At 39.5% G+C, this 19,181-nt stretch overlaps 4 protein-coding genes across 4 annotated transcripts; 1 reads left to right on the top strand and 3 right to left on the bottom strand.

Moving 5' to 3' along the window:
- Nucleotides 1-3,999: 3,999 nt before the first annotated feature.
- Nucleotides 4,000-6,736, bottom strand: LOC116187110. Its single transcript, XM_031515709.1, has 7 exons — nucleotides 6,571-6,736; nucleotides 6,316-6,433; nucleotides 5,087-5,170; nucleotides 4,975-5,014; nucleotides 4,706-4,774; nucleotides 4,481-4,590; nucleotides 4,000-4,357 (listed from the first exon to the last, which is right to left on the bottom strand). The coding sequence occupies exons 1-7, from the start codon at nucleotides 6,719-6,721 to the stop codon at nucleotides 4,216-4,218; spliced, it is 714 nt and encodes a 237-aa protein (XP_031371569.1). The 5' UTR covers nucleotides 6,722-6,736; the 3' UTR covers nucleotides 4,000-4,215.
- A 1,369-nt stretch (nucleotides 6,737-8,105) lies between these two features.
- On the bottom strand, nucleotides 8,106-10,834 carry LOC116188289. Its single transcript, XM_031517551.1, has 7 exons — nucleotides 10,488-10,834; nucleotides 10,261-10,369; nucleotides 9,320-9,403; nucleotides 9,208-9,247; nucleotides 8,913-8,981; nucleotides 8,678-8,787; nucleotides 8,106-8,563 (listed from the first exon to the last, which is right to left on the bottom strand). The coding sequence occupies exons 1-7, from the start codon at nucleotides 10,651-10,653 to the stop codon at nucleotides 8,422-8,424; spliced, it is 720 nt and encodes a 239-aa protein (XP_031373411.1). The 5' UTR covers nucleotides 10,654-10,834; the 3' UTR covers nucleotides 8,106-8,421.
- Nucleotides 10,835-11,110: 276 nt separating this feature from the next.
- Nucleotides 11,111-16,185, bottom strand: LOC116188286 (exocyst complex component EXO70A1-like). The gene is made up of 12 exons (XM_031517547.1): nucleotides 15,752-16,185; nucleotides 15,225-15,320; nucleotides 14,892-15,097; nucleotides 14,529-14,768; nucleotides 13,885-14,023; nucleotides 13,591-13,803; nucleotides 12,970-13,175; nucleotides 12,556-12,756; nucleotides 12,373-12,472; nucleotides 12,158-12,270; nucleotides 11,933-12,079; nucleotides 11,111-11,572 (listed from the first exon to the last, which is right to left on the bottom strand). Exons 1-12 carry the CDS (start codon nucleotides 15,905-15,907, stop codon nucleotides 11,455-11,457), a joined length of 1,935 nt encoding a protein of 644 aa, XP_031373407.1. The 5' UTR covers nucleotides 15,908-16,185; the 3' UTR covers nucleotides 11,111-11,454.
- A 172-nt stretch (nucleotides 16,186-16,357) lies between these two features.
- Nucleotides 16,358-18,836, top strand: LOC116188287 (pentatricopeptide repeat-containing protein At1g61870, mitochondrial-like). The gene is made up of 2 exons (XM_031517549.1): nucleotides 16,358-17,782; nucleotides 18,545-18,836. Exon 1 carries the CDS (start codon nucleotides 16,511-16,513, stop codon nucleotides 17,717-17,719), a length of 1,209 nt encoding a protein of 402 aa, XP_031373409.1. The 5' UTR covers nucleotides 16,358-16,510; the 3' UTR covers nucleotides 17,720-17,782; nucleotides 18,545-18,836.
- The last annotated feature ends 345 nt before the right edge of the window (nucleotides 18,837-19,181 follow it).

Raw genomic sequence — 19,181 nt, 5'->3', positions numbered from 1 at the left:
ATAAAAAGAAGTAAAGGAGAAAGTAGATGAAAGGAAAAAGGTTTAGTTTGTAAGGTTCCAAAACCACGATGCAAGAAAAACATCTCATCACGCAACCTTAAAGATTTTTGAGTGTTTAATTGTTATATGTACAATATCGGTTTTCTTAGCACAAGACAGTGAAGTGTATATATATATATAGTTGTAACCAGTGCATTAGATAGGGGTAGAAAGAAAATGTTAAAATAATATAAAGGTAAAGTGGTAAAATCCTTATAATTCATATGATAATATACTATATATATTATAAAAAAATTATAAAAAAGTTGTACCAACGCATAAACAGGGTAAGAAAAGAAAATGTCAATAATATAGGGGTAAAGTCATAAAATCCTTATAATTCATATATTAATATACTATATATATTATAAAGAAAATATTAAAAATCTATAACAAAATATTTCATTCACTTATTATCATATAGTGAACAAATAAAAATATTCATCATTTTAAGAAAATAATTAATGCGTTAAATTGGGGTAGAAAAGAAAATATCAAATTAATATATGGATAAAGTGATAAAATCCTTACTAATTCATATGATAATATACTATATATATTATAAAGAAAATATGCAAAAATGTCTAAAAAATATTTCAATCACTTATTATCATATTATTAACAAATAAATATATTCATCATTTTAAGAAAATAAATAATCACTTATACTTATATGAAATTAAAATTAATTTTAAAAAATTAAGTATTATAGCTAATCTTATAAAAGCTTAATTAATTAAAACTCTCTTTCAAATGACTTGATCATTTTGTCTAAAGTGTTCAAGGTATAAAACTTAATATATGGAAAATCAATTATAATGAAAGCACATATGCAAAAAATAAAGTTTAAAAGTTGTGATAGACTCTAAGATTCTTATTCTTTTATAAAATAAAACAAACGATCTTATCTAAAAGTATTCAAAATTTAAATTAAGTTTTCTTAGAGATTAATTTGATAATTGTAATGATGCATATATTACATGAATTCCTTACTTAAGAACTTTTGATATATATATATATATATATAATATTCTTCTATTACAAGTTTGAATTTGTTGCATAACTTTTTACATGATAATATAAATTATACGTTCAAACCTATTATTGTTTTCATATTTAAACTTTTATAGTAATATTATCTGCAAGGTCCACTAAACTAGTATATATATATACATATATATATATATATTAACTTAACTTGAGTAAATGTCCATGATTAGCCTTCTCATATACACATCCTCATTAATTATCGGCACACATGCATGTAGAAAAGACGAAGATATACATGTATGTAACAGACAATTCAATAAATCTGGCCAAGAAAACCATTCAATAAAAATTTTCTCGATCATAACAGTTAATATAGGACAATGATGTAAATATAGATAATCTCAATCCTCTATAAGATAAAGTGTGCTTCTTTTTGTGGATGTTCAAACATATCTCAGTGATATATATAGGTGATAATTGGTCAAAAACGTGGCCAAATACCCACAATAAACAACAAATAACTCTACTAAATGATTAATACCCTTTTTCCTTTGTTTACCAATAGCCACTTACAATAGTGGGCTTCCTTTTTCAATTTTTTTGTTTTTTTTGGTTTTCGGGGTCGAAGGAATAGTGGGCTTTTGATCACATGAAGAAAGACCTAGACATGGCCTCGAGCTCTGCTCCCATTATCAGGACTAGTGGGGCCAAAGTGCTTGCCCTAAAAAGTGAAATTGTTCATTTTTTTTTCATTTTTTTCCTTTTTTTTTCTATGCCAACTTTGATGATTTTTCATTCAATTTCCCCTTTTAGAAGTTTTAGATAATTGATTCCTTTCTTATAAGTAAGTGGTCCATGCATTAATTTCCTATCTTTTATTTAATTAGTGACTCATTGTGTTCAGCTGCTAAAACACCACTTTTCTGGAGCGAATCCAAAATGGATTTCATTTGCTGATTATATAATAGTTATATTTGCCATAATTTTGCAGACATCCAGGTGCCTCACTTCCCTAAAAAATAGGGTTGGATTATGTTCTACAGGTAGTCTAATTTGCTAGCTTTGCCCTGAAATAATATCCGTAAAGATCCTCACCTATCTCTCATACAAATTAGTACGACAACAAAAACGCATTATAATAGATAATTTTCATGTAAAAGGATTTTACTTAGGTGTCCACTTCCATAGTGAACTATGAAAATAATTTTGTCTTGCATGTGTTTATGTACTTGTTATTATCGACAATATATATATATATATATATATGAAATATTATGAGAAGTGGATAAATGATATTTGAAAGAATGAAAATTTGCCTAAAGGTTCTTTTATTCAGAAGAGATGGATATAATTCTAAGCAAAAACCGTTTTCAAACAGGGATGATCATTGAGAAGATGATCTACAAATCATTTGCATATGAAAAGTGAAGAAAAAGAGAGTTCAAAGGGAAAAAAAAAGAAAAAAGAAAAGGAATAAAGCATATATATGAATGCACTCCTTTTCATGTCTCGGGTTCTCATTAATGCCCTAAAAGCATTCAAAATCTCCCAACTTTTTCCAAAGGTATTCCGTCTTTCTTTGTTTTTTTTTTAAACCTTCTTAGCAAACAATCCTTCCGGCCTCACCCGAGATAGTTTCTAGATCGATCATCTGTCTATTTATCTAGCCGTCGTACAATTTGAGTAAAAGCTCTCTCTGAAGATTGCTAATTTAATTAGTCACCTTGACCTCAAATCTTGTACATGAGTTGGACTTTAATATCGGGTAGTAATGCCACCCATCAATGGGATATACATGAAGTAGAGTATAGTATAGCATGCCAACTATGCATGAATATATATATGATAGGATAGAAAGAGAAGGAACTAATATATGCATGCAGTGAAGACAAGCTTGAAAGCCACAAAATGTAAAGGGATGGGAAGGATGCCAAAAAATAAGGCAAAAGAAAATAAAGAGGAAGGGATTGAGGAAGGAGACAAAGTTTCTAAACATCCTTGGAGGGAGTTATCTTTTGTCAGTCTTTCTTTAGTAAAAGAGAAAGGAGGAAGGGAAGTGAAGGCCAAGGGAGTGTTTGTAATTTGGCCTCTCTCTTCTCTCAATCTCCCAAAAATCTAAGGTCACTGTCTACTTCATAAAGGGCTTTCTTCCTTTCTTTAAAGCTTTAAAGCTCTCTCTCTCTCTCTCTCTTTTGGTCTTTCCATTGTCTGTCCCCATATCATATTTTTGCATGAAAGTAAGGGAAGAATTCTCCGATCCCAATGTGACCCTCCAAATAATCTCAGCATCATTTCATCATCTCTTTCTCTCTCTCTCTTTAAAACTGATCTCATCATTCATTATCAGCTGTGTAGGAACTATAACAATCTCTTGTCGGATCCCTCCCCTCTCCCAATCATTGATCTCACACCACACAAAATCATAGCGTATATTGTATATCTGCAGATACAGTTTCATTTCTTTGTATGCATTACTCTCTGTGATCTCCCCCCCATAGAGAGAGAGAGAGAGAGAGAGAGAGAGAGAGAGACTTTATAGTCTTAAAGCAGAGATGGGTTGTCTGTCTTCAGTGGGGGATTCAAAGGGAGAGTATATTTAGTGGTAGAAGACCAGTCAAAAAGAGAAGATCTCTGTATATATATGTCTTTCCCTTGCATGTTTTATTTTACATGGCACTTCCCCACTACTGTTCTTTTTGGTCCTCATTTTCCTCTAAAGCATTCTTGTCATTTGTATTCCATCTGCAGATGTCTATCTATCTTATACCATACGTACACACAGAGCGCGTGCCGCAGAAAGATAGCTGCAACTATCCCAAGGAGTAACGGTGGCCCCATTACCATGACGTATCATAATGTCAGATCTGTGTAGACCCAGGGGATCCACTGGAGCAAGGAGTACCACTTGGTTTTGTACAGACAAGATCGCAACTAGATAAGAGAAGTTAATATAGACATTGAGGAGGAATATTATTGCAAAACAACTATCTTATCATAATATGCTTCTTCGCAAGTAATTTCACAATAGTACTACGAGTGATCGGCATGATGAATTGCTTCTTATACATGCAGAAAACTGCTGCAATATTGTTGTTCATGAATACACAAACAAAAGCTATCCTAGTTTGGAGCAATAATATGCATCTTTATTCATATGATGTTTAGTTTCTCTGCATTGACATTGGATCAAGTTTCGGGCTGGGGATCCTTCCCGAACCCCATCATAGCATGGATTGTCAACATGGCTCCCCTTCGCATTACTTCCATGGCTCTCCCAAACATCGGAATCTTTTCCGTCTCCCTGCTCCTGGGAGGCTTCTTGTCCCACCTGAAGAATTATATCCATACAAAACAAAACCATTTTGTAATGAAATATTGGAGGATATGATGCTGGCGAGACAAAGTTATGTGGAGTATATATATGATGGAGCTGAAGGGCTGCAGAGCATACCAGTCCTCATGACGAACGACTTTACCATTCTCAATATACAGCTTAATGAGTGAAACTAAATCGACATCCTTTCCCAAGAACTTGTAGTATTGTTTGCTATCGACTAAGATCTGAAATCAAGTGAAAAGAGTGGGAACATCACTAACTCGATCACTATGTACTCGAAGCAGTAATTAACCTGCAAAAAGGAAGAAGATTCTGCGCATATATAACGTGACAAGATACCTCATGTTTCCCAGGTGATACTTCATTTTCTTTCACAGTGTATTCAACAATTCTAGATTCCTTGAAAACCTGATGCATAGGCAACAGAGAAATTCAGCATTTAACAGGATAATCTGCGGAGACAGAGTAGAAGATAATTACTCAAAACTGATGACTATATTATATAAAGATTATCCAATTATTAATTGTACTTTCTGGCATTGATTCCAACTCCACTGTAGAACAAGAAAAAATATATAAGCAAAAAATGACAGAAGATGATGAGTGACCTTGGGGATTGAATAAAATGCTGATTTAATCTGCTGTAACCTGCACAACAATTTGCAGAGCGTTACTTAAAGGATCGTGAAGAAGGCAATAAATGCAGTTAACAACACATACCCATTAGCAGACGTAAGTGGATCTTCAAAAGCAGCATTTTCAGCATAAATATCAAAATCGCGGGGAGTGGCACGGGAGGCATATCTGAGAAAAGGTGAGAGCAATTTGATGAATTTTAAAACCAGTGCTACTTGAAAAATGAAACCTGGGTCTTCCATCAAACTGAAATAGCATATAACGAGTCCATGGAAACAGAGAGTGACATCAATACACGTGCATATCTGAGAAAAGGTGAGAGCAATGTGATGAATTTTAAAACCAAGGCTACTTGTAAAATGAAACCTGGGTCTTCCATCAAACTGAAGTAGCATATAACGAGTCCATGGAAACAGAGAGTGACGTCAATACATAATTCTTACCATCTTTTGACTGGCATGAAATATTTCCCATGGATAAGATATCGAGGATTCATTCTTAAGTAAATCGTAGTCATTAACATGGGCTCTCTAGCAAATGCTCAATATGCATATTTCTTTTCACATTTCAGGCCCACATCAGTTGTGTATCTCTATCTCATTGGGCCTATTTTTAACGGGAACTACTAAGTTGCAGCATACCAAATAGTTCATTACCAAGTACACAGAATATGACCACCTGAGGAACTACCTGTGCCCCCAGAATAACTATGTGATCCATGACATCAAGCATTGACTGCGTGCAGGCAGTTGAGACTAGATTTATGATCACCAGTTTCAGCTTGAACATAACTGGGAAATTCGCGATCCACTAGCTAGGCATATTCCTTCATAAGATGAAATCCTAGGCATAGCAGGGGCACATGGACACAATATCTAAACCCATCTCTGAATAGTGAGATACGTAATGTACACAGGATGCTTCAAACATATAATACACAACCAATAAGAAGCAAATTCGATCTCAGAACTACCCGCATAGCTTTCATTCCATCAAAACAGCTTCCTCGACTATCAAACGTGGCAACTTTTACTTAACTTTCAGTACTTATGAACTTCAGGAACATTGGAAGCAAAAGAATGCGAATCTCAAGAGATCCTCCTATACCCAATCATTTGAAACACAACGCACTAATCAACTATCATTCTTCCCTGCCTCAGTAATAACCAAAGCATCCGAGACCCGATCCCTGATGCTGAGACATCTATAATTAAATGAAATCGAAGAACAGATCACAATAAAAATTTGAACTTTTAAACATAAAGTAGAGGATATCGTTAAGAAGGAAAGTGGGTGATAACAAAGCAGCTCACAAGTTGAGAATATGGGGCATTATTGTCTCTGATAACCCCGTAGTCTTAGGCTTAGTATTAAAGTCGTTTGCTTCTTTACTGTAGCGTTCCCCCGTCTGATCCATTTTCGCTTCTTTATCTGCAGAACCCAGGAAGCAAAATCTTTCATTTAAGACCAAATACACATAAAAATTTCCCAGAACTCGATGATGGAGTAGGAGGTCCCACAAGGTCCAGAGATCACGATGAGTAACAAGAAATGATGAGTAATTTCACCTTGTGAGTGTCTGTCTATGTGCAGCTTTCGTGTTAGTTTCGCAGAGAAAGGGGTTGCTCGAAGTTGCAGACGAGATGGCTGTGAGAGTAGAGATCTTAGAAGAAATGTGGAAGACGGGAAAATGGCGGGGTTGACTATTCTCGTGGCCATTGGCGCGCAATGTGGCGAATGTACGGACAGTAAAAAGACAAAAACGTTGAACTGTTCCTGCGGTCAAATATTTATTTATGGGGAAATTACAGTAAAAGTCCTTAAAGTTTGTCATTTTTGTTGATCGAGTCCTGTATGTTTCAAAATGGAGATTTCAGTCCTAAAACGTATATTCCATTACCATATTCAGTCCAAATCGTAACTAAGAGTTAATGGGTGCCTACGTGGATAATAAACGGCGTGAAATATTTTTCATGTGTCAGGGAATGAAGACATGGCTAATTTTTTTAATGATGTGGCCAATTATTAAAAACAAAATGAGTAGTAATATTACTAGTTTACCCATTCTTTACTAATCAAATCGTCCAAATCATGCCACTCTTTCATCACTCCTCGTTTGTGACCACCACCGGATGTTTAAATCCGTCTACATCAGGACCCTCCCACGATTGTTCTTGAGTCCAGAAACCAAATCCGATCTCAGTGAGCCCAAATCTGACTTCCGTAATTTGTTCTGCAACGTCATGCAACAGAGCCACATCTGAAATTGTAGCTCGGATAGTCCCAACTTCTCCGACAGCCCGCTCGCATAACGATCAAGTTGTGATTTTCAATTCAAGTACCATATTCCAAAAATCTTGAGGTGGTTACTGTGGGGGTAGGAGGGGGAGTATTATAACAGGTCTCCTTCTCAAGGAAGAAGATGAGGAGGAAGCCATGCCCCAATTCTAGATTGATGGCGCTACTTCTCTACTAGCTGTCGCCGCCCTTTGTCGAGATGCCCATTGTTGCATCCACCCCTTCATCTAGATTTTGCAGGCAAAAGCGAAGGTCCTCTCATCGACCCCTTCGATTCCCGAGAGGTGGTGGTCGGATTCAGGGGCTACCACCACCCCTTCCCTCTTCGTTGAACCCTCGATTCTCTCTTCTTCTTCTTTTTTTTTTTCTAAATTTAATTTAAAAAATTAAATAAGATATGGACAAAAGTGAAAAGAAGTTAAAGTAGTAAGTATTTATCTAAATATAATTTAAGTCATTATACTTTTCATCCAACCAAATACTTTTTACTTAATCAATTATGCAGTTATTCTATTTAGATCTTAAATTTTTAATATTTAAAATTTAAGTCAAAACAAACGAGCGGGGTCTTTATTTGAATGGAAAATTCTACCGTGCCCGTTGTCTTGGGCCCCGTCACTACTGGATAGTCAAGCATTCCAACGCTGAACAAAGGCCCCATCCAACAGTAATAGGAACCTCCGGTACAGTGTCCGTGGGGTACCGGTAGTAGTTTTCCCATTTGAATACGAAGAGATCTCTACCCCGAAATTATGAACGGTCAAACCATCAAAAAGTGATACCGTTAACATGACGTACCAACATATTAGTAAGTGCAGGATGAGAAGATTCAATTACAAAAGGATCACAGAATTTTATCGAGATGAAGTCTGAATAGGAAAATGATATTCGAAAAGCAGAAGAATAACCATAAAGCCGCTCCATTACAATGTGCTTCTTTTACTAATACCTTCACTAAGACGGCAATTCTACTTCCTAAGACGCACTTTGCTGCTTAAGCGCAAAACTACTCGAAATATTGTCCTTAAATTTGCCCGTGGAATTATAGAAACCTTCCCAGGGGCAAACGGTATGATGCATCTTCACTTATTCATTTTTTTTCCCTCTATATTGGCATGTGATCAGTTTTTGGGCTGGGGGTCCTTCCCGAAGCCCATCATAGCATGTGTTGCCAACATTGCTCCCCTTCGCATAGCCTCCATGACTCTCCCCAACATCGGAATCTTCTCGGTCTCTCTGCTCCCAGGAGGTTTCTTATCCCACCTGCAAAGACATCCCATATAAAACAAAAAAACCGAATCAAAACGAAAGCTGGAGACTGCTGGAAACAAGAAGTGATTCGGAATATATGACGGAGCAAATTGCTTCAGGGCTTACCAGTCCTCATGACGAACGACTTTGCCATTCTCAATATACAACTTAATGAGTGAAATCATATTAATATCCTTCCCCATGAACTTGTAGTACTGTTTGTTATCGACCAAGACCTGCATTTAAGTGAAAAAGAGAGGGAATATCATTAACTAAATCGCTATATGAAGCAGAGATTTACCCGCAACGAGAAATAAGAAAAGATTACTCGTCCCGAGCAGAAATAACATGATGGACAGACCTCATGCTTTCCCGGTGATACTTCGTTTTCTTTCACCGTATATTCGACAATTCTTGATTCCTTAAAGACCTGAAGGAGCCAACAGAGGGATTCCGATGAACAGGATTTGATAAGAGGAATCGCAGACAGCTTAGAAGATAATCCTCTTCTCTTATCATGTTTGATACTTTTCATTTTCGGTAAAAACTTAATACCATCCATTCTCGAGAGTATTTCACAGCATTAAAAGGTCTAACTCCACGGCAGAACAAAGCAGAAAATTTTGAGCTAAAGATTACAGAGGATGATGAGAGACCTTGGGAAGTGAATAAAATGCTGATTTGATCTGCTTTGTCCTGAACAATAATTTGGAGAACATTAGTAACAAGACCATTAAGAGAGCTGCAGATGCAGATAACATCACCTACCCATTAGCACACATAAGCGGGTCCTCAAAAGTAGCATTGTCGGCATAAATCTCAAAATCGCGAGCAGTGGCACGGGAGGCATATCTGGAAAAAGGTGAAAGAAGAGGCGACGAAAGTTAAAATCGAGGTCACTTGTGAGACTGAAAATTAAAGGGCCTTCCATTAAATTGAAAGAACGTCACAATGAAGCCATGGAAGCAGCACAAATGATTTGAGAAAATAAAGCTTGCCATCTTTTCAATGTAAAAAGCATGTGCGCTAAGATGACAGCGATATTTATCCCCATAAGTAGAATTATAATCCTTAAACATGGTCACTTCAGCAGGCCCTCAGTATGCATTTCTCTTTTAAGTTATTTCTTTAATTTAACAACGGTTCTAGGCATAGAGAATTGGCAGGCAATCAATGCTATGTTTATGGCCATGAAAGTTCCAGTTTAAACGAGAACATAGAGAATTTCTGATCCATAAGGCATTGCTTTGTTCAGTTAGGTAAAATCCAAGCAATAGCAGGGGAGATGGAATAATATTTAAGCCAGTTTTAGCTATTACTAGTAGTAGTCAGACATGCAGGATACTTGATCGAGTATGATATACAAGGAATATTAGGCATACTTAATGCCAGAAGGACATATAACTTTCGTATCCGTCAGAAAGCTTCCTCGACTAACACTTATGACAACTTTGATATTACTTTCGAGTTCCAATGTTGGCATGACTCGTCACTAACATCTAAAGCAAAAGAACTCCAATCTCAGGACATCCGCCGATCATTTGAAACACAACACACTATATAAAACATCAGTCTGAGATTCCTATGGAGCCATTCAACTGATTGCTGATGCTGAACAAAGGATCTAAAGAAATGACATCAAAGCACAGAGCAAAAGAAAAATCTAAACAATCTGCAAGAGAGGAAAGGGGCAGTGCGAAGGAGCTCACAAGTTGAGGATATGAGGCATTATGGTCTCGGAGAAGCCCATGGTCTTCGCACTAAAGTCGCCTTCTTTACTGTAACGTTCCTCCGCATGATCCATTTTCACTCCTTTATCTTCAGAACCCAGGGGACAAAAAAAAAAAAGGGTTTTCCATTCAATACCAAATACATGGAAAAAAATCGCAACTTTAAACGACCCGACGAGTCCCATGAAGTCGAGAGATCACGTCACCTTGTGGATGTCTGTCTACGCGCGGCTTCGGTGCTGTCTTCACAGAGGAAGAGGTTGCCTGGAGTAGTTGCAGACGAGAAGGCTGTGAGGGTAGGGCTCTGAGAAGGATGGAAGAAGCTGGTGAAGGTGAAGTGACATGGTTGATAATTCTCAGGGTCAGGGCCATTGGCGCGCGATGTGGCGGCTGCTTGTCCACATTAATGTACGGCAGAAGAGCCAAAGTTACTCAAATGTTTCCTTCCCTCCGGTCAAAACTTATTTATGATGAAGAGCACTCCTTCCACTGTTTGGTTCACATTTGGCTCTCTAAAATGATCCTCCCTCGTCTGTTTGAATACAATCAAAGAGGCCCCACGAATGTCACGCTGAAGAATGAAAGGTCAAAGGTGACCCATTTTGGATAGGAATATAGGCAAATAAATGCCAAATACAGCAAGCAATGCCTAATCTTCAGTTTTGTCACTTCTCCTAATCATGTATGTTCTTCATCAATAATACTGTCAATCATTAGAAATGCGGGTCTTGAAAATAGGAAGTGATTCCATTTCCGACTAACGTGATAATTCAAAAGACGAAGATGTGAGAGAGTGAGAGAGAGAGAGACGTCCAGCAGATGGAACAAGTAGCAGCAACACCCAAACAGAACAAGTCATTACAAGCCCAGCTTCTGATTGAAAATCAAATCCTCCATGTCCAAAACATACCTTCTCTGTTCTGAAACTGAAACAACAATCTGCTCTGCTGTTCCTATTCACACCAATATACAGAGAATTTCACACACACGTACTACGTTTCCTCTCTCATTGCCCTTTCCCCGAGTGAGTGCATCGACTATGTAAAAGAATTTTACACATAGACCTTCTGGCTTCAAGCAATAACCCTCAGCTCCATAAATAAGTGTAGCCTTGTTAGGTTTTTCTGCTCTGCATGGTGCACCTATAGTTTGCATGACTGGCAGGCTGAAAATCTACCGCTTGGGCTCAGTCCCGTTCTTTCCATCGAAAAATTCACCTAGCATATGCTCGAGATCCTCGGCTGTATACTTGATGTACTTCTGTGGGGTTTTTCCGCTCTCCACTAAAGGACTGTAACAGAACACAGATAATATTTAGAATCAAATCACATATATACAATGGATTAGAACTATATATTATAACCCTGAAAGGATTCTCAGTTCCAAATATCATTTCACAAGTGCCGAGCCTCTGTACTTTTTAAGCTCTCGTACACCTTCAAGTATACTCTTAGATACTTCTACAAGACTCCATTAAGCCATTGTAGACAAAATTCACAAACGCTTTAACAACAAATCTCTTTTCCTAAATAATTAGTCTGCAATAACAATCTTGAAAATATAATCAAGGATTTGAAGAAGTTATCAATAAATATCCACGATTAAAGGACTGATCTGGGAACAAAAACTAAAATATCACCAAAAAACATACCCGAAACGTTTGACAAAGGATCTGTAAGCTGGCAAAAGTACTTCAGCAACAGCAAGCCTCAGAGACTCTCGCAGCTCGGTATCAGGAACTGTCCACTGAGATTGCTTCTGATGAAGCTCGTCGAACAGCATATTAAAAGTCTTAAACCTGAAGAAATATTCCACCTCTTTTGAGACTCCATGATGATTAAAAAAAAATCATTGCGTGCGGAATTTTTTGACTAACCTGTCTTTGACCAAAGCTCTCGAAGCACCACTACTATTTCCTCCATCCACAACTGATGCATTACTACTACCTCCAGATGATGTCAAGCCTTGAGCAGAAAGACACTGCAAAATCTGCACACAGTCGCAAAGAATAATGAATATTCCTTTTTGCTGTGAAGGCCCACTTTCCAGTTCCCAATGGCAAAAAAATGACGAAACCATCCAAAATCATACCTTTGCCCAAGCAATCCTCTTGTACTGATTGGCATGCTGCTGGACAATCCTCCGATGCCTTTGTACCCAATCATCACCCAAAAGATCCTTGGCTTCAGACCTGAAGACTTTCATATAAGGCCTTCTATTGAAAAAAAAATAAAAATGCAATCATTTGTAAAGCTTAAGAAATGGAGGGCAAACCTTCGAACTGATCTGACCATATAATGTATATTGTTCATGAGGAATAAATGTGTCAAAGCAGGATCCCTGTACTGCTTTGATTTTCCATCCAGATTGGTCTGAAGAGCCTGCATTATTCGCATTGTCACCTCTGCTAACTGAGAATTCGATCCATCCCCAGTTTCGAATTCTTGAAAGAGTTGTTTCAACGTTGATTGGTAGCTGAAAAGAGTTCAAAGCTTCACCGTTAGGTCCAGTAGTGAATCGTAAATGCATGATAGTATCAGTATAGAGCAAGAATTACACACACATATGCTCACTTATAACTCTCGACATGATTCAGAAGATCCCACGGCATGGGATGTATTAACATACAGTACAAAATAAACCAAGTAATTAAGAAATCACAAAGTAATAATTAAGGGCAGAGCATACTCGAATAAAAACTTGACATAGTTGATGACGTAGCTCGTCAAAGGGTGTACAGTTCCGTCTGAAACTGCAGTTTTTGTAGCATCTTTCTCGACTGCTTCTTCAAAGTCTCCAAAGGTCTCTTGGGCTGTTTGAGCCAGCCGCTTCGTCAAGCCCAATGCAGATTCTCTAATTTCAGTGCAAGCTTTGCCCTGGAAAAGAGATTCAATCTGCAAACAAACGAGAAGTTTCCCGAGTTATTGACCTTTTGAGTTAAAGTATCAATAAAATGCTTATTAGCAGCACGTCGAATGATGGTCCATACATATTGTTCGTGCTATCCTGCAAGCTTAAGCCTTGAAAAATTTGTCAATTAGCATTTTACCAGGCATATATTCAGTTTCCAAGTTTTGGAAATCTCTATTACTTTTATAATTCAGCCTTTACTTCTAGCCCATTTAATTCCAATTTTTTTCAATCTGTGTGGGCTCAGCTTTAGTGTGAATAAAAAAAATCATATGTGCCATTTAGTTGAATTGGTCATTCAAAACATCTGAAGTTCTCTTTCCATTTGGAAAAAAAGAGAAGCCACAAAGAAATTGACCCCTTTTGGATACTTGGTATTTGAATAGAATCACAGTTTACCTCGGAGTGAAGTTCTCTCATTATCTCGTACATGTCTAAAAGAACAAACAATTTCTCCGGTGACCTCTTGCTTTTGGCAATTGCATCACCAAAGCTAAGCAACACAGAGACACTGCCTGCAGTAGCTTCAGCAAAGCACTGATCCCTAAGAGTCTCAAAACCTTCAAATATTTGATCACAGACTTTCCTTTCTCCAGCAAAGAGCAATTTGACCTGATCAATTGATACAACAATAGTAAGAAACCAGACCTTAAAAGAAGGAATATAATCATAATTTGTCAAATAGGTTCTCACAGCAATACGCATGAAATGAATCCAGTTTCCAATCTTCGCCTCCAAAGCCTCCCATTGCATCTTCTGAACATCTTCTTTGCTGAGCTTTTCAACACCTAGCTTTCGAAGACTTTCTTCCAAAGCCGGGGAACGAGCATCCCTAGATTTCGAATAAGAACAAAATCGGCAACAGGTAAAGCTAAAAGATGTTCAAAGAGAACCATGGACAAAGCGTGAAGGCAGTACTAGAATGATTTTAGATATAGAAAAATATTAAATAGATACAAAATCCAATCTCTAAACAATCTGCAGATCATTAAATTATATTAAGGCTCCACAAACAATCCTTCATGCACGGCAAGTAGTAGAATCATGTGTATGCACAGATACATCATTATGAATATGTGATAGAAACTAAACTTCACAAACCCAGATTTGATGACAAGTAAACAAACTTCTCAGAGAAAAAATCGTATGATAGGTGGCACTGGCAAACATTCAGAAATGTATCGTTTCAGGAAGCCAAGCAATCAAAACAGCACAGCATACAAAAAAACCTAAGAAAAAAATTACGAACCGAAATATTTAAAAATAATAATAATAAAAGAAGCAAGAAAGAATGACAAAAATATGATAACATTCATATCAAAGGCAAAGCTCCTTACCGGTAAATTTTGACCAATTGTTGTTGATGCCCTGCTTGAACCATTTGATTGGCTAGATCATGCAGAAGAGGCAATATCCTTGGAGGTATTAGAGTAGGCGGAGTATATACTGCATTATCTGCTGAGTTGCCATTGGAGTGATTGTGCGGGTAGTGATTATTCCCACCAGAATCGCCCTCTGAGGACGGTCTCAAGGAGTTAGGTAGACACTCAAAAAGACGCTCAGGTTCCACAGGTTTGCTAATATCATCAAAAAAAGAATCAGTAACTCAACAATTGGTTAAATAGTAAGGCCGAGTCCACACACCCCCCCACCCCCACCCAAAAAAAAAAACAGAGAGAGAGAGAGGATGTATGAAAGACCTATAAGATGCAATGAGCTGCTTAAACTCCTCCTCTAGCTTTGATATGGCCTTCGCAAGCAGGTTATTGGTGTGATTGAGCATTCCCTCACTGCTCTTATAGTTTTTGCTGCTGCTAAAGAATCGGATGTTGCTTCTCAATTGGTTAATGGCAGCCAAATAACTTTCAAGATCCTCGTGTGGCCCTTTCAGTATTTTAGTCTCAGCCTACATTTATGAAACGAGCAAACTTTTTGAAGACTGTAACAAAAGATATGCCTAAATAGTATGCATGGAAAATTATTGTGCCACAGGATAGATATCAGATAATCAAACATCTACTAGAGACACAAACCTGGCGATAAGTATCGAATTGTGCCAATATAACTTCTGCTGCCTTCAGAGTCTTGTCAATGTTCTCGTTAGCTTTTCTTATTGAATGTGTTCTGATCTGTACAGCCAGAGCAACAACATTAGGCACGATAAGCGGCAAGGTCAATCTATCTACGAGGGAAAAATGCAGAAGCAATCTATCTATAAAGTAGAGCTGCTAACGCCATTCCCATTCAAGATCAAACCATTCCAATATAATCGCAGTATCTCTTGCCACAGCTCTTTAATTCCTACCTATGCTCTCTAGCATTCTGCAAATGGTAATCCACTAACAGGAATCTCATTTCAAGAGCCCAGAAAACTACACAGCACATAGATATACAAGATTCATGCCAACTGATCTAAAGATCTGGAAAGAGTCAAAATTTCCGACTTGCGCAGTGATTCATCAAGAAAGCAAGTTGAACGAATGGAAAAGCGGAGAATTTTGATCCCGGGGGGGGGGGGGGGGGGGGGGGGGGGGGGGGGGGTTGGGAATGGAAAGAGAACCTGGGTGGGGCGCATGGCGGACTCGAGGGCGGAGAGGCGGTGGTCGAAGGAGCCCAGGATCGAAACCATGTTGTCAGTGATGGTCTGGCTCTTCTGGAGGGACTCCCTCATCAGAGCAGCCCTCTTGGTCAGCGGATCGCCCCCTGCTACGCCCATCTCTCTCTCTCTCTCTCTCTGCCTGCTTCTCTCTCTCTCTCTCCCCCTCCCCCTCCTCGGTGAACTAACAACTGCGGAGAGAGAAGGAAGGAGGAGGTTGGATGCTTTTCTTTAGCAGGGAATATCAATCAATTAATAATGAAAGGGGGTTCGGTAGATGAGATCATGGGACTAATGGACAAGCCACAGCACAGACATTTCTTCTTCTTCTTCTTCTTCTTCTTCTTCTCGAAACAAATAGTAATGAGCTCTGAAAAATCAAAGAAGTATTCCTCCCTCCTCTTCTCTTCTCTTCTCCTCTTGCTCTTTCCTCTCTCTCTTCCCCGGCCGAGTTATCAGAAAGACGCCAGTGCTACTACTGATTCATGCCGGTGCACCCGGGTGCACATGCACCCTCGGCTTGAGAGGCGCAGTGCGCCCAGCTCAAGCAGCTTCGCCAATCCAAGCCCAAGGCAGGCCCAAGCCTGGGACCAATGTCAATCCTGAGACCAACACCAAGCCCAAGCCTGGCCCACTAGTCTGGTCGGGTTTGGTAGTAATTCAGCTCCCCATCGGTGTCCCTCTCAGTCGCAGTTCGCAAGAGCAACAGCAGCAACAGCTATAATGGCGTCCTTGCTCAGGCACCCAGCTCTTCGCATTCCCAAATCCCTCTTCTCCACCGCCGCAGCGGCTGCCACCAGGACCCCGCAGCCGCCGCCGCTGCCGCCACCGTTTCCCGCCTTCCGCGCCGCCAGGTCCGCCATCCTCTCCGAACGAGACCCTGAGAAACTCACCAAGCTGTTCGAGCAATGCTCGGCCTTCGCCACCTTCCGCCGCCACCGCCCTCTATATCGCCGCTCCATCGCCAAGCTCGCGAGAGCCAAGCGCTTGGACCTCGTCGACCGCCTGGTCGGGAACGAAGCTCAGAACTCCGTCTCCAAGACCGAGGGCTTCTGGATCCGCCTCATGATGCTCTACTCTAGTGCAGGCATGCCCGAGCAGGCCCTCGGAGTCTTCAATAGCGTCTGCGACACCAAAGCTTGCCCCTTGACGGAGAGGTCTCTCTGCGCTTTTCTCACCATTCATCTGAAGAGCAAGTCGCCCGAGAGCTTGAACTTACCCGAGCTTCTCAGGACAGCCTCGGATAAGATCAATCTCAAGCCAACCGCTCAGTCGCTTAATCTGGTTTTGAAGGCATTGGTTCAGTGGCGCGACGTCGACTCAGCTGTTAATTGGGTTAAGGAAATGGAAACAGTTTGGAATGTGAAGCCAACTATCGAATCTTACACCATTCTTTTGAGAGCTCACCTGAAAAATGGAAACTTCAGCGCTTTTGATGGGGTCGTGAAGGAGATCGCGAGGAAGAGCTTGGAGTGTAACCTGGCAGCTTACAACCTTAGGATTATGAGGTTGTGTAAGGGTAAGGAATGCGCTAGAGCAAAGAAGCTGTTAGATGAGATGCTCGCTAAAGGCATCGGACCGTCTTCGACTAGTTACAATGCTATAATCGATGGCAACTGCAGGCTGGGGGATTTCGAATCCGCTAAGAAGGTCTTGGACAGTATGCCTACTCGGCCTTCTTCGCATCCTTATTTCAGTTTGATTCGGGCCATGGTGAAGGAGGAAGAGTTCGATTCGGCTTTAGAGGTGTGTAAAGAGATCATGAGGAGGAAGTGGATTCCCCCGTTTGAGGCAACGCAGGGTCTGGTTGATGGGCTTTTGAAAATGTCAAGAAGGGAGGAAGCAAAAATGGTTGTTGAGAAAATGAAGAAGAGGCTCAAGGGCGAGGCTGTAGGGTCCTGGGCGAATATTGAAGCTGCTATTCCCCTTTAGGATTCCATAGAACCAGTGGAAACCGAGGAATTGGATCTCTTGCAGTTCAACTCAATTTTACTGGTACATTTGAGTGCTCCGCTGTTCTGGTTTGTTCTTGAGGAGCGTAGTATTTCGGAATAACTTTAAAGTTAGTCACTTGATTTGATTGCATAGTGTGGAGCAGTGTATGAAACTGTGGCTGTGTAGCCAAAATAGATTCTGACATTATTCAGTGACTATATTCAGTCCAATGGTTAGTTCCAGTATATCATTATTTAAGGACTGCATCTTATCTTATAGAAGCCAAAACATGGTGCGGGAGTGCTGAGTCCCAAAAGCATTCAAAAGCCTGCATATTGTTTCTGTGGTTAGCAACATTTTCATCAATTGTTTTTCCAAATTAAGCCACGGCGACTTTAGTCATTGAAAAAGATTGTTTTTCTCAATGGCTGAACCCTCATCAAGTAGTTTCTTAATGTAGTTGGAGCAGATGCCAAAAGGGCGAGGTCTTTGTGTGAGTAGATGTCTATGATTGTTGCATCAAAAATGGAATTTCAGGAGAAAACTTTTGTGGGTCGCTCAGTCCATCCTAAGATATCTAATCAAAATTGCTGCCTTTGAGTCTTGGAGAGGCTGGATCACTAGAATCACGTATGCAATTGTACCAAGTCATTTGGTCGCGATCCTTGGGTTTTTTGTACTTCCGTGCTTTAGTTTATCAGCCATTTATAATTATTGATGTCCACCATGATTGAAATGTTCTGCATCTGCAAGATTGCTGATTGATTAGTCCTTTCGCATATGTGGAGTAGTTTGCTGAAGTCTCTGAGGGCACTGTTGCAGGGTTTTCTCACCAAGGGGGATTAAGATTATAAAAACAGTATAAAACCTGCGCTGGAGTCGCCAAGAACTAGTCACAGTTATCGCCTCTCATCAGCAGTATCTTAATTCATGTCCTGCTTCGATCAGTAACACCAAGGAGCTGCTTTGACATCCTCCAGCTGTAGAGTGCAGAACATGAGCTTGTAGCTCACTGGAGCACTAGAACATCTGATGTAGTTCACGAGTTTGAAATTTCCATAATGTTACTGGAACGGTTTTGTTTTAGGCCGATCGTACTTACTGTTTCTTTTCATTTGCTTGTGAGAAGTTGATGCAGAGATCATCGTCTCTGCAACCGAAGTCCATCATGAAGCCTTCCAGCTAAAATTTGCGATTATACTAATAGAAATACTCTTTTCCAAATCCCACGAAGATAGATCTTCCATAAATTTTGGGTGTTAACAAAAAAACTCACGTTCCCTGTGCGGAAATTTCAAACCGCAGTTCTTCACAGAGAAGTGAGAACAGGCTGAACATCCAGTGCGTTTCCTCCAGACGGATTCGAAAATGCTGGTTCGTGCACTAAATGTGTCTGATGTCCTACTTCCTGAGCTTTTCGGTATTGGCTCTGATTGTCTCCAACTTTTGGGCACCCTCC

Source organism: Punica granatum, chromosome 8 (assembly GCF_007655135.1).
Source record: "Punica granatum isolate Tunisia-2019 chromosome 8, ASM765513v2, whole genome shotgun sequence".
Classification (NCBI taxonomy): Eukaryota; Viridiplantae; Streptophyta; class Magnoliopsida; order Myrtales; family Lythraceae; genus Punica; species Punica granatum.
Note: the sequence above shows the minus strand (reverse complement) of the source record. Positions and strands in the feature narration are given on the sequence as shown.

What these genes read in the sequence shown, in the direction of transcription:
- LOC116187110 (XM_031515709.1), bottom strand. Translation starts at nt 6,721, where the DNA reads ATGGCCACGAGAATAGTCAACCCCGCCATTTTCCCGTCTTCCACATTT. An exon ending in CATAGACAGACACTCACAAG is followed by an intron (nt 6,434 to 6,570) that starts GTGAAATTACTC and finishes TGGGTTCTGCAG; the next exon opens with ATAAAGAAGCGAAAATGGAT. An exon ending in GTCGTTCGTCATGAGGACTG is followed by an intron (nt 4,358 to 4,480) that starts GTATGCTCTGCA and finishes ATAATTCTTCAG; the next exon opens with GTGGGACAAGAAGCCTCCCA.
- LOC116188289 (XM_031517551.1), bottom strand. Translation starts at nt 10,653, where the DNA reads ATGGCCCTGACCCTGAGAATTATCAACCATGTCACTTCACCTTCACCA. An exon ending in CCGCTTATGTGTGCTAATGG is followed by an intron (nt 9,248 to 9,319) that starts GTAGGTGATGTT and finishes ATTATTGTTCAG; the next exon opens with GACAAAGCAGATCAAATCAG. An exon ending in CATTTTATTCACTTCCCAAG is followed by an intron (nt 8,982 to 9,207) that starts GTCTCTCATCAT and finishes TGGCTCCTTCAG; the next exon opens with GTCTTTAAGGAATCAAGAAT.
- LOC116188286 (XM_031517547.1), bottom strand. Translation starts at nt 15,907, where the DNA reads ATGGGCGTAGCAGGGGGCGATCCGCTGACCAAGAGGGCTGCTCTGATG. An exon ending in CAATTGGTCAAAATTTACCG is followed by an intron (nt 14,024 to 14,528) that starts GTAAGGAGCTTT and finishes TTCGAAATCTAG; the next exon opens with GGATGCTCGTTCCCCGGCTT. An exon ending in TTCATTTCATGCGTATTGCT is followed by an intron (nt 13,804 to 13,884) that starts GTGAGAACCTAT and finishes TCAATTGATCAG; the next exon opens with GTCAAATTGCTCTTTGCTGG.
- LOC116188287 (XM_031517549.1), top strand. Translation starts at nt 16,511, where the DNA reads ATGGCGTCCTTGCTCAGGCACCCAGCTCTTCGCATTCCCAAATCCCTC.